The following is a 12,923-nucleotide window of genomic DNA, read 5'->3' on the forward strand; positions in this document are numbered from 1 at the left end:
TACTCATTTAGACACTAAAAGACAAATTTTTTCCCAATTCAGTAGAAAGATATATGTATATCCAATAAGCAAGCTAACGACTTTTATACAAAAACAACTTTTAAGAGGAGATAGTACTACAGGTAGAGGGGACACTTGGCCTTAAGAACAATAACCACACAGCCTATTAATCTCATCTGCTTCCCGGGAGAAAGAAAAATCTTTCGGTGACCTTGCCAGAAGGTCTTAAGCTCATGCAAAGGATTTTCCCAAGAGGGTCCCATATATGGTGTCAGAAAAATCTGTTGACATTGACACTTTAATATTGACCTCTGAAACACTTTATTAGTACCTCTCAGGGCCACTTGTATTAAAGTGACTTAAGCTCATGTCTTATTTTAGTGTTAGACTGTGAGCTCCTCGAGGGCAGAATCTTGACATGACTTATTTGTATATGCCCAGAAGCCAGCATAGTTCTTGGCTGGGGTTTTCAGGTTTAGCAACACAAAACAAAACAATACTAAAAAATTATCTCTTTATCAAAATTCAAATTTAACTGAGTGTCCTGTATTTTCCCAGGCATTCCTATCCCTGGCATACAGCTAACCTCAGTAAATATTGGTGAGTGAGGCAATGAATAAATGACTAGCCTCGTGCCAACAAATGGAGAAATAAACTGGTAAAAATGTGGATTGACCATGTAAAAGATACTCATCTAAGTTATGCCTAACAATCACTAAACATCAAAACTGTGTCTGGTTAACATTTTCCCTTTGAAAATCTGACAGTCTGGCTTTGGTTTGAGATGCATTTTCTCTTCACGCTTTGTCAGCCACTTTTATTCAACGTCCATGTGGGAAAAATGCTAATCTTCTGTTAATACAGCTGTTTCGTTCCAACGATTTTACATCTTAATTCCACGCATTTCTGATTTCATATGTTTGCCTAATTGTTTATTACTGTGTACCAGTTGTACAAGAAAATTGACACTGGATGGTGTTTGGGGGTCAGTCGTTCTGAAGCACAATCATCTCTGTATCTTCCTTTAAAATTGCCCAAATTGTGCTTTTACTCCAGCCGAACCCTGGGGTTTTGGGTAAAGTCATTCACCTTGATTAAACCATCAGGACCAATTCTGTTTGGGAAAAACATATATCTGGCGTAAGTTCATTTAACAATGGATCTTAAGGAAGACAATATATAAACAACTCTCTCACTCCAAATTAATTCTGCTGTGGCTCTTGCCCTCATCACCCTCTCTTTCTCTGAACCCTTGACTGCCCGCTTCTCCTCCTCCACTCAGGTCAGAGCTGAGCGCGCACCAGTCACCTGGAGGGCTTGCTAAGACACAGATGTCTGGGCCCCACCCCAGGGTTTCTGATGTGGTTGGTTCAGGCTGCAGCCTGAGAAATCACATTTCTAACATGTTCTCAGGTGCTGCTGGTCTCGGTAGCACTCTAAAATCACAACCTTCTTTCCCTTCTCTTTCGGATTCTTGTTTCTTGCTCTTCACAATATTTCTCTGTTCCCAGAAGAGTATAACATAGCAGCCTCACTGTATCTTGGCCTGCTAGATTTGTTTGCCCCATATTCTTTCACCCCCAATTGGCAAAAGTTTACTTACACTTCCTGTTCAATGTAGTTCAGCATGCGGCTGACGTGTGATGCAGAGATCTCCCCGTCCACCTCGGCGATATACGTGTAGAGAAACTGGAAGGTGCTAAAAGGGATCCGGGGAGGCCCGCCATCACGGTCACATGATAAAACTTCGCACACTATCTTGAGAGTCTTGGCGATGGTCTATAAAGCCGGAAGGTTAAATGAGGAGAAAGTCACTATTCCAGACTAGATTCTGAAGATCAGTTTAGGTACAAGAAAGGAAACAAAATTTTTGCTCTCATAAAATCAAGTGGGAACGATGTAATATTCTGAAAAGCTTGAATTTTTTACGCCCAAATGTCATTTACTTCAATCTAAAAAATATTGAGTATCTACTGGGTGTCTGTCTCTCCTTTTCTTTTCCTTTCTTTGTTGGAGGGAGACTCTCAGGAATTAAGTTTATAAACTGCTGAATACTTTAATATATTTATTACTTTAATCAGAATAACCTCACTAAAGGAGGGGCATTTGATTTTACACTCTATAAAATTAGAATTATTTCTTATTCTTGTTGCTCTCACATCTTATCTCTGAAGGGCTGAGGTAATTAGTCTAGCTTATACACTCCAGCAGATGCTTGGAGCAATGCCACAGGACAGGGGAAGGGGGTAAGAGAAGGGTAATATCACTGGGAAGATAGGAGTCCCAGATGAAGGAAAGTGACACTGAACATCATGATAAAGCCAGTTCTTCTAAAACATGTGGATCCATCTAATTAGAACCGCCTAGTACTTTCTATGACATAACACTAACATTGCAGTTTCTGTGGAAACATTAGTAGACGATGAATGCCAGAACTTTTAATGGAAAGGTTGCTACAGAAGCAAACAATCCTTACAAGGAAACTTGAACATTAAGGGATCATGTTCAGAACTGAGTTATACTTACCTGTGTCTTTAAGTAAACCTACCCTTTGAGTAAACTTCACAAGTGAAAATTGTGAAATGATGGAATAAAGGAAAGAAATGACTCAAAGAAAAGATTGTTTAGCTCTGAATTAGCAAAGATATTGCCATATATCTTGGTGGTTAACTAAAACAGATGAGGTGCAGATTCTCCTTACACATCTCCGGGGATCAGTGAAAGATGAGCCCTGAGTGGTGAACTGGGCGTGACTGGGGGATTGAACAAGGAGCTGCTCTAGCTCCCCAAGTGGCTGGCCTGCACTGTTCTTCCTTTGCAGTTGCCGTTTGCTGTTCTGCTTCCTTCCTCTCCCTGAATGTAATGGATGTCTAATGGTGCTTCTTTAACTGTGGCGTGTGTTGCCCAGGGGTGTGAGTCTGTGTGTTGGGAGGTACATGAGGATGCCGAATAAACTTGGCCCATCTTCCTGGAGTGACAGTTTTACCTGATGGCAAGTAATTTAGACATTTGCACAAATTATTAATTTTCATTGATTTAATGTTTAAATTTTGTTCCTTTACATTGACAAACATTGCTATTTTATGAAATAGTATCTTCAATGTACATGAATTTTAAAATGATAAACTGCGTGATGTCAAAGAAATTTGGGGTTTGCAGCAGGCCACTTTCACTTACTCTCTCCTGCCCTTGGGAGTCTCTCCTAGAAGTCACTGTGAAGCACTGTAGGAGGCAGTGGGCCAGGCTTCCACGAAGGAGGGTGGGCGGGCAGGCACACAGGAGGCTGGGTAAGAGGCCGTCAGTGACGACGGGAGGGCGTGCCCATGAGATGAGGGCAGCATGACAGTGGTTTGGGGTAGATCTGCAAGCATGTGTGCACTGAACTTTATAATTTCCATCCACAGCTCATCCCTTCTGCTTCTCTTTAAAACAACCTACTCCCCTATTGCCTCTGTTCTCTTGTTCTCTTCCTGTAGTCTCAGGAAGAGGGGTGCTGTTATGGGCTGAATTATGCCTACCCAAAATTCATATGTTGAAGCCCTAACCCCCGGTACCTCAGAATGTGGCTGTATTTGGAGATAGGGCCTTTAAAGAGGTGATTAAATTAAAATGAAGTCATTAGAATGGGCCCTAATCCAAGAGGTCTGGTGTCCTTATAAGAAGAGGAGATTAGGACAGAGAGAGAGACAGCAGACACATGCACGCACAAAGGGACAACCATGTGAAGAAAGGGGGAGACGACAGCCATTTGCAAGCCAATGAAAGAGGCCTCAGACACCTGGATCTCAGACTTCCAGGCTCCAGAACTGTGAGAAAATACATTTCTGTTGTTTAAGCCACCCAGTCTATAGAACTTTGTTATGGCAGCCCTGGCAAACCTATATAAGTGCTTTCTACCCAAACATCTTTTATTGACCATTCAAACCACAAACCTCTAAATTCTATTGCCCTCATCAGATTTTAAAATATTTTAAAAGATTTAGTAAATGGATGAATGGATAAAGAACTCTCTGGACTGGAGCTTTTTGATAAACTTAAATAAATCTAAAGTAAACAGAGATCTGCATTCTGTTGTACAAGATTTTTTGGTCAGATGGGGATCCACTTCGTAGAGATAGCCTTTCAGCATCTTATGAGCCTTGTTTTCAAACTCAGAGGTGAATGGCTCAGAGAGTGAATTATTTGCTAACAAAATACATCATCCTTCCAGTGAACACAATTACATGATCTCTTCTTTTATATAATCGGTCTCAGTAGAATAGGAGGTGGTGTAGGCTATTCTAGAAGAAGCAGTGCTGAAAGGGAAGAGGAACACAGGTCTGCATGTTGTAGCATTTTGAAGCACGTGTGTAGACTCAGAGAGCTCAGGACTGGAGTAAATGTACCTGCTACCTAAATTCCTGCCATTAGACTCTTCTATAAGGAGGGAACTGGATTTTCTAAGTGGCACAGAGATCATGGCAGGCTGGTGAGTTGGCAAAGAAAGGATGGAATTTCTGGGCCTACCTCTAAGGATATACAGGTTAACTAGAATGCAAACCATCCGCCAGATGGTGACACCCTGACCACATTTAAGTTCCCAGCAACAGTCCAACATGAAACAAATGGGTATAACAGGATTGGTTCCTGAATTCACAGGGCTCCCTTTATTTACAGACTAGCCCTTCAGGCTGACTTCCCCTCTAGGTGTTTCTTGACATACGGATGATGAGGGGCAAAGTCAGACACCTGAGGACCTCTCAGAATTGGAGGGGTCCACTGTTATCCAGAGCCAGGCCTGAGGGTGTTTCAGTGGAAGCAGAGAAGAGGGAATAGAATCATAGAACGTTAGAGATGAAAGAACCTCATGAAACGTCTAATCTATCCTCCTCATTCTATCAGGGAGGTAGAAAGATACAATGCACCTCCTGGTTTCCCCTCCCCAATTTGGGAGGCAGCCACGTCAAAGTAAACCTAGCAGCCGCACAATGGGCTAAGCAGAGGGGGGGTTGGAATTGGGTTTTCCAAAGTCACTCTTGGTTACTGTGAGGTATGTGGACAAGGAAAGGACTCAGACATCTCACAAGGTGGTGAGGGGCTGTGAAGTGATCCACTGAAGCCAGGGAGCAGATGAGGACAAGCTGGAAGAGATTCCAGGAAGCCCTGAGCACCAGTGAGAATGGAGATGAACTGGTGAGGGACCACTATGCTGTGAGAGAGAAGAGACCAGAAGCTTCAGCTGCAAGCAGCTAGTGACCCCACAGATGAGTATTTCCATGGAGATCAGAGGTGCCAGAGGGGATCAAGGGATGTGGGGAACCCCTTATTTTAGGTCCCAGCGTCACCCCTTTCCTTGTACACTCAACCGCCATCTTGAAAAAAGGAGCAGTGAGGAGAAATCCGAGAGACTGGGCAATTTACCTTAAAACTGCCCCAATTATTGCATTAGACGAAAATTCCCGGATTGTATTGAATCTGCTAATTTTCTTACTCCACCCGTGGGTGGAGAAGATCAGGAAGATCAGAATTAATGATAGATAAAATAAAGTACATTTCCCCGTCTCCCCCAACATCTCTGAATGTGGTGTGAATAAATTTGTGACCCTATGAGAATTTAATAAAATGTGTCATTTTTAAATTTTCCCTTCTGTGATTTCCCCCAATCCTTGAAGCTATTTCCACAGAAGTGTGATATGCTGATTGGCAACTCATCTGCCACTGCTGCATTGTCCTCTCCTCTTTGGAGGAGAGTAATTTATTCACTATATAATGTTGCTATAAAGGACAACAAAGAAGAAAAAAAAAAAACCATGAATGGCCTCTCCTCTCCTCTCTAAAGAAATGATTATGATGAAAGCCGCAGGGGGAAACCCATAGGAAAAGTTGAACTACAGTATTTTTGGTAACTTTTCGCAGAAACAAAAATGTCAAATATGCATTCCAAGCACATTCTGGGAGAAAGAACAAGAAGATCGTGTTTAGATACGCTGAATGATTCAAACTACCTTTTCATACCATTTGGTTTTGGCAGAGGCAATAATTTTCTCATTAACTTTTAAACCCGTATGTATTTCATGGATTTTTTAAAAACCATGTTTCTGATTCATTTTCATTTAAGTTATTATAACAGTGTTTAACAAGAGTGAGTCCACATATAAGATGATACCTAAAGCTTTTAAATATATATAAACTGGTTGCAGTATCTTTCTATTTAAAACAGAAAAATGGCTTTTCCAATTAGCAACCAAGTTGAATTTGGAAAAGGTTTGAATTTGTATGAACCTCCTGCATCCGTGGTGACGTCATGACTACAAGTCTAGAAATAGCCTCATCTCTCCTTTCCTGCTCTCTTATCTCTGATTTTGTATCCAATTATGCTTATCAAATAGTGGTTTTCTATAAAGCTGTACCTCTCTTTAAAAGACTCTATTGGTGTATCTTCTGGGTGTCTGGAACCCAAGTATAAGCAAATCTTATTCTACAGCTGGCTCTTGGTTATCTTTAGGAATATGAATGGAGGAAGTGGAGTGGTGATGGAAATAAATCTGAGTGCAGTGACTGAAATTCATAAATAATCCAAAAGCCATATTTTGGTTAACCTCTCCCCAGAGCCTGATGACAGTTTTCCTCTCTCTCTCCTCCCAACCCCTGCCCTGGCTGATGAGCAAAGAAATGGCCTAATTCAGAGAGAAAGAGTAGACAAGAAGAGGCATGCTCATCAGCCCTGGAGAGTTGGCTGTGTGTAGAGATGTACTGCCCTTTCAGGCCCAGGGAGAGATCTTCCCTTAAGGACAAAAAGCATTAAAGCTGACTTACGACTCCAAGAGAGCTGCAAGCAAGGGCTAGAAACTTCAGCCACTCAATCTCCTCCGCGAAGCGGCCCACATTCATCACGCTATTAAACAGATCTGTTGGGAGACTCAGCACCTTCCACATCTGGGCCAGCTCATCTGCATTGATGATCAGTCTGCCAGCAACCTGCAGGGCAGGGGACAGACACAAGACAGAGAATGCACCAAGAAACACCTGCCCAGGCAAGGCCCCATGTCCTCCCAGCACACAGCAAGGGGTGGGGGGTGGGGGTCGAGGGGAATGGCCGGGAGTAAAAGGGGCCTCTGTTTGGTGGTTCTCTTTCCAAGGGTAGAGCAATATTCAGCCTGGCTAAGAATATCTGAGATACAATTTAATCATTTTTAACTTCAGATGTCAGAATTATAGGGAAAATACGCATTTATATTACTTTTTAAATTTTTTTCTGATGCTTTTATTATCTGCTGTTCATCCCTAGGTTGTCCCTATAAGGCAGATAGGGCAGCCTGAATATGAAACCAAGAGGCAGAGGACTTGTCTGAGACCACTAATTAGTAGTGAAACTAGAACTAGATGTTAGGTCTCCAGCTTCCGGATTTGCACTAGACCTCATGCTGTCGCAGGAATAATATGGGGTCTACGGCCTAGGTGCCTAACGGTGCTTGATCCAGGCACCTCAGGTCTCTGCCATGTCCACTACACAAGGAGCTTGGTGGTTAAAAGGAGAAAGGAATGAATGGCCATTGTTGGCCAACAATGAGACAAGGGTACAGATGTCCCATGAAGCTCTACTACACCTTCCCTGACCCTCTGATCCCAGTGAAACGCTAAGCCTCTGGGACCAAGGTAGTTGGCTAAATCAGTCTTGAATCATCCCATGTATCTCTGTCCTGGATCCTGAAATGGAGTTTGGTGGTGCTATTTCCTGGGAATAGGACAAGCCACAAGCTTTTTCAAATCAGACTCTCTTCATCCATTCACCAGGCAGCTCCCAGGATAATGTGGCTGTCAAGACAGCCAGTTTTCCCTCAAAGCTAGGCTATGTCTGCACCTTGGATAACTGGGGAACTACAATATGCCCCTCTCCAAACTGTGATGGGCATCATATTATGACTTGATCAGTGAGAGAGACATTGTCAAGGGACTGTGGACCTGCACTTTCTGGAGGGAAGGGATTAGCATCACATTGAGCCCCTGGACATTTGGCCAGCTTCAGGGATACCTGGATGACCCCACTGAGAACTCAGTTTACAACCTATTTCAATAGCATTCTTGTTTCTCCAAGGGAAGATCTACTTTCAAGGCATGGTTCAGTGAACTTGAGGATGATGCTGAGTGGCAAGCTGACTGGCAGGGGGATGGCGGGCTCTTGTCTGTACCCACCCAGCCTCCACACTGTCCCTGAGTTACCCCCTTGATGCTGCAGTTCGGCCTTACCCGAGAATGCAGGATCTTCAACAGCTCAGGTGTAAGCTCTGCCCAGTTAGACAAAGCGACTCGCTCAGACCGCTCTCTCACTGGAGGAATCTCTCCCTGGGATATAGCCGCAAAATAACTACAAGAAAAAAAGTTAGGGGGTGAGGGGAGTATCCTACACTCCGGTGGCCTCTGGCTGCTTTGGGAATCCCCTCCCCTTTTTTTTCAGGGAAGGAGGTGGAGGAAAGAACATTTGTTAAGTGGCTTCTATATGCCAGACACTGTGTTTAGCTCATGTATGTACGGGAAAAGCCTACATGTGTTACTTTTCACCCAAGGTATAGAGAACGCTTAGGGAATAAAACATTTGTTCCTCTCTAGGGATGAGGAATATCCGACAAAAGTTTGGTATGGAATTCCCTGAAGCTATATCGGATCTGGGTTTTTTTCCAGCCATCCCTTCTAAGTGTTTTATATACAGACGTGTGCACACACACACATATACACACACATACATACATACACATATAGACATATGTATCATAGGAGATATATATATGTCTGTATATATATGTATAATATATGTATTATACATATGTATATAATAGGGCAGAGAAAAACAAATCACTGTTATTTTAAATCCTCCACTCTTTTATAGAGGAAGAATCCTAGTACCTAGAGAATCTTTTTTTCAAGCATAAACAAAATCTTTATGCTCAGTACAATGGCTATTGACACACTTACAGTTGGTGTTAGGTAGCAGGTGGGGATATGTGATGTTGGAAAGAAGTTGGAAGAGAACTAAAGTGACTTTTGTAAGAAAGGCGAGGAGACAGAGGTGCCCTATTCCAGGCGAGCCAGGAAGGGTTTCCTGCTGGAGGGAGCGAGGCTTAGGCTTCAAGGGGAAAGGGAGAGAAGATTGGCAGGGCACTAAGGGAGGCTCAGGCGAGAAGACAAGCCAAAGAAGGGTTTGAGACAATCTTATATGGGGTGTGTGAAGTAAAATCCTCCTCTGTCTTCCCTCAAAAATTTCAGTAAAATCTGCCTGCTCATCAATGCTTTGTGGAGTGGACTTTGTTCTGTTGCAATGTGACAAAAATACTGAGTCCTGATTCAGGACCGGCGTAAGAGGAAAAGGGGCTGCCTGCAGCAGGGAATGGATGTGAGCAGTTGACATGTAGGGCACCCATGCTATAGGGAAGGGTCTGTCTCCATCGAAAGCCTGTTATTGACTATCCCTGGCTCACATGCCCCTGCCCCTCTCTGCTTTATTTTTCAGTACTTTCTCCAGATCCAGGTAGCATAAAAAGAATACAGAGGGAATTTTGTGAAAGCCCATTTCAGGGTCAAGCTCTACAATGAGGGGGTAAACCACTGCCTATCTCTAAGCCACAATGCAAAGCAGAGCTAAACTACCAGGAATAAAACACCTTCCAGGCACCCCAGGAGGTCATCAGCAGGGGGGGCAGAAGCAAAACTTTCAGGCCACCTAATAATGTGCATGAGCAATCTCCATAGACAGATCAGTGTTGGGGCGGATGTGGGTTCAGGGTGACAATAGGAGCAGGGTGTGGCCTCAGGCTACAGAACCAGGCTTGAGACCTCATCCAACAGAAGTGACTCCCTGGATAAAGAGTGACGCTCAGCAGCTATGTCTTTGGACTTTTTAGTGGAGTTGGTTGGAGAACGTGGAAATGAGGCTGTGGTCACGAATTTAGTCCTCTCTGGGCTATTCAGCTTCATTTGCAGTGAACATTCTATGGTTATTCACATAAATTACAGATTTGTGTTGTCACATGTACCCACCACCACCCATAAGCTTCTGTCCTGCTGATGTCTGCTAGGTGGTTTCTTCATTCACAGCACATATGTAGGGAAATTCTCACTTGCAATGAATTAAATACATATTTTGTCTTGGAAATACTTTGTGGAGTTCTTATAAAATATTGCAGGTTTGTAAGTCACATTAAACCATCTGATAAGTGCTTTTCATGTCTGAATAGATGGAGAGTCCTCCTAGGTCATGCTCTCCTTTTTCACTGTAGTTAAACTACAAACTGATTCTTTACGGATATCTAAAAAATTTATAGCACATGATATAATATGGGAGCAAGCAGGCTACAGCAGTGGAGCGTTTTCGCTCATAAATGTCAGGGACAATAACGAGAAATGTCATCTTTTGTACCATAAAACAGCACACAAGAACAATGAAATGGGGTTTTAAACTATTGTATAGTATAAAACAAAGTCTGAGCATGCCAAAAGAAATTACTCTTTGGATGCTAAAGTTCAGTCTTAGAGGTAGTATATAAGATTTAGAATAGAAAACTAAACAGAGCTCATTATTACCAAAGCAACCCCACTGATGTCCCTTTTTATGAGCACCACTGGCTTATTTTCTGTCCATTTGTGAGAGCTTCATCCTCGCCCAACCCAGGAGCATGAGCGCAGTGGCTCAGAGACTCTGTAAGTCTCTTCTTAGATTACATTTTGTGCCTTCTCAAAGGTGTCCACATCTTCTTCTCACCACCTGCTCCACGCACCTACTCAACCCCATGCTGAGGACATTCTCCCTTCCCCCAACCCACGGGCTCCGCTCTACAGCCTCTCTTACCCCCTTTCTCACTGAAATGCTTCTAAAGAGGTCATCATCAAACAGTTAAAATAGCCTGAAAACGGTCCGGGACGTCTAGTTAGCTCCCGGCTCCTGCCTCAAGTCCAGTTCCCCAGTTTCAGGCAGGCACCTTTGTCTAAAGAGGCAATTTCATAGCTGAGAGGCTTTCTGTGTAAAGCTGTTTCAGTCTGGGCCAGCAGCTATTGTGTAAGCTCCTCCCATTGAGCAGCCTCTGGAGGTCTCTTCTGCAAGAGGGCACCTGTGTGGGCCACACTGTTTTCAGCCCCGCCCCTGCTCTTCCTGCCCTCATGGCTCCGTTTTGCCTCCTTTCTCCAGAATGCAATGTGTACTCTGTGGACATGGTTATGTTGAGGGAACACATCAGTTCAAAGAAACACTATGGAAAATAATTTCCCCAAAGATAAGACACAAAGTGTCTCTGGTTGCGCGCAAGATTGAGTTTTAACAGCAGTGGAGGAAGGTGTCTCATTAAAAGAGTAAACCCAAGAGTGACCCCGCTTGGACTGATCCCACGCAATCCGCCCCGCGGGCTCGTCGCGTCGCTCCTCCAGGTGCACTGCTGCCATCTCGTGGTGAGACCGGAGAACGAGGCCCCGGTTTACACCCGGGGAAGGCAGGCGCAGCTCCAGCGGGATTCCGAACTCTTCCGTCCACTGGGACAGGGGCCGGGATGCAGGGACCGGGTGGAGTGTGCATGTGCTGATGTAATGTGGTAATCTAACTCTTGCTGATTGCCCGGGACACTGTGCCTATTGCTCTGGCGTCCTATTGCTCAGTCTGGTTGGCTTAGGGGAGGGCAACCCATCCTCGCCCAGATTGATGTATTTAGGTGTGGATTTTAAAGCACCTAAGCAAGGCGAGAGCAGAACATCACAAAGATTATGCTAATCAGTCCCGACTCCCAGGCTGCAGCCATGACAACCTCCTCACAGTTCCCAAGACCTTCCCTCCTCCACCTCCCACCTACCACCTCCAATGGGAAGCAGGGGCTGGAGGTGAGAAAGGAGTACGTACTCCGTAGCCCACTGGATGAGATCCTGCGGCTGGGTCCTGATGGCAGCTTTGGTAAATTCCTTCAGCAATTCCGGCAGCTCCGGGGGGATGCATAGTGGCTTATATGTCTGAGGCATTGATTATTTGACCTATTGGCAGGGAAAAAAATAAAATGAGAATCTTTGAATCATAAAATGACAGGAATCCTGGACAGGAGGTCACCCAGCCTCTGTTTGATAGTCTCAATATTGGGGAGTTCACTGCCCCCCAAGACAGATGCATTTTATTGTTACACAACTCCAAGGTTACAAAGTGGTTTACTAATCCTTGCTTTTTGTTGTTGTAAATAATTCTGTCCGTTACATAAAAAAACACACATTATTTGTTCATTAAAAAAGTAGAGATCAACAAGAAGTAAGCAAAAATATCCCCTAATGATGTCACCCCAAAATATTGCATGTCTCCTTTCAGAATTTTTTCAATGTAAATATATATTTGTACAAATAAAAATGGAGTCATACAAAACAGCTTATTTTCTCAACAGCATATCATGAACATCTTCCATGTCACACGACTCTCATTGGCCAAATAAGAGTTGTAGCAAAATTTACTCCGTGAATCCTTTATTATTTGACATTAGGTTATTTCCAAATAAAAACAAACATTTGATGAGCATCTTTCTTTACATCTGTATGTACTTATCTACTCTAATTTTAAAAGAGAAAACTCGTACAGTTCATTCAGAAAGTTCCAGAACAAATTGAAACAAAATATGAAATCCATAAATGATATACCCTACGCACAAACAGCAGATTAAAAGATTTTGTCTGCTTTTGGTAGAGAAAGAGAGATTAGATATTCTGAAAAGCCCTCCCTCTTCAAAACACCTAGATACTAGACAAATCCTAGCAAAAATACCTTTCAAATTGCCTTGCTAAGCTTGCAAGAATGTAAGGGAAATCTTCAAATGCCAAATAAAGTGAATAAAGCAGAAACCAAGGTGGTGAGCAAATGAAGATATTAGGGGACAAAGGTAGATGCCAGGAACATGAACCTTTCAGACCAACGGCCAGGCAAGTTGTGAAAAGGC

The 12,923-nt window shown here is 43.3% G+C and overlaps 1 protein-coding gene across 1 annotated transcript; it reads right to left on the minus strand.

Annotated features, from left to right (window-relative positions):
- Window positions 1-262: 262 nt before the first annotated feature.
- Window positions 263-11,970, minus strand: ROPN1 (rhophilin associated tail protein 1). The gene is made up of 5 exons (XM_004424502.3): window positions 11,855-11,970; window positions 8,227-8,344; window positions 6,796-6,957; window positions 1,604-1,779; window positions 263-1,114 (listed from the first exon to the last, which is right to left on the minus strand). The coding sequence occupies exons 1-5, from the start codon at window positions 11,968-11,970 to the stop codon at window positions 1,048-1,050; spliced, it is 639 nt and encodes a 212-aa protein (XP_004424559.1). The 3' UTR covers window positions 263-1,047.
- Between the last annotated feature and the right edge of the window lie 953 nt (window positions 11,971-12,923).

Source organism: Ceratotherium simum, chromosome 15 (assembly GCF_057802395.1).
Source record: "Ceratotherium simum simum isolate JZ-2026a chromosome 15, ASM5780239v1, whole genome shotgun sequence".
Lineage (NCBI taxonomy): Eukaryota > Metazoa > Chordata > Mammalia > Perissodactyla > Rhinocerotidae > Ceratotherium > Ceratotherium simum.

What these genes read in the sequence shown, in the direction of transcription:
- ROPN1 (XM_004424502.3), bottom strand. Translation starts at nt 11,970, where the DNA reads ATGCCTCAGACATATAAGCCACTATGCATCCCCCCGGAGCTGCCGGAA. An exon ending in TGAAGATCCTGCATTCTCGG is followed by an intron (nt 6,958 to 8,226) that starts GTAAGGCCGAAC and finishes CCTGCCCTGCAG; the next exon opens with GTTGCTGGCAGACTGATCAT. An exon ending in CTTGCAGCTCTCTTGGAGTC is followed by an intron (nt 1,780 to 6,795) that starts GTAAGTCAGCTT and finishes CCGGCTTTATAG; the next exon opens with ACCATCGCCAAGACTCTCAA.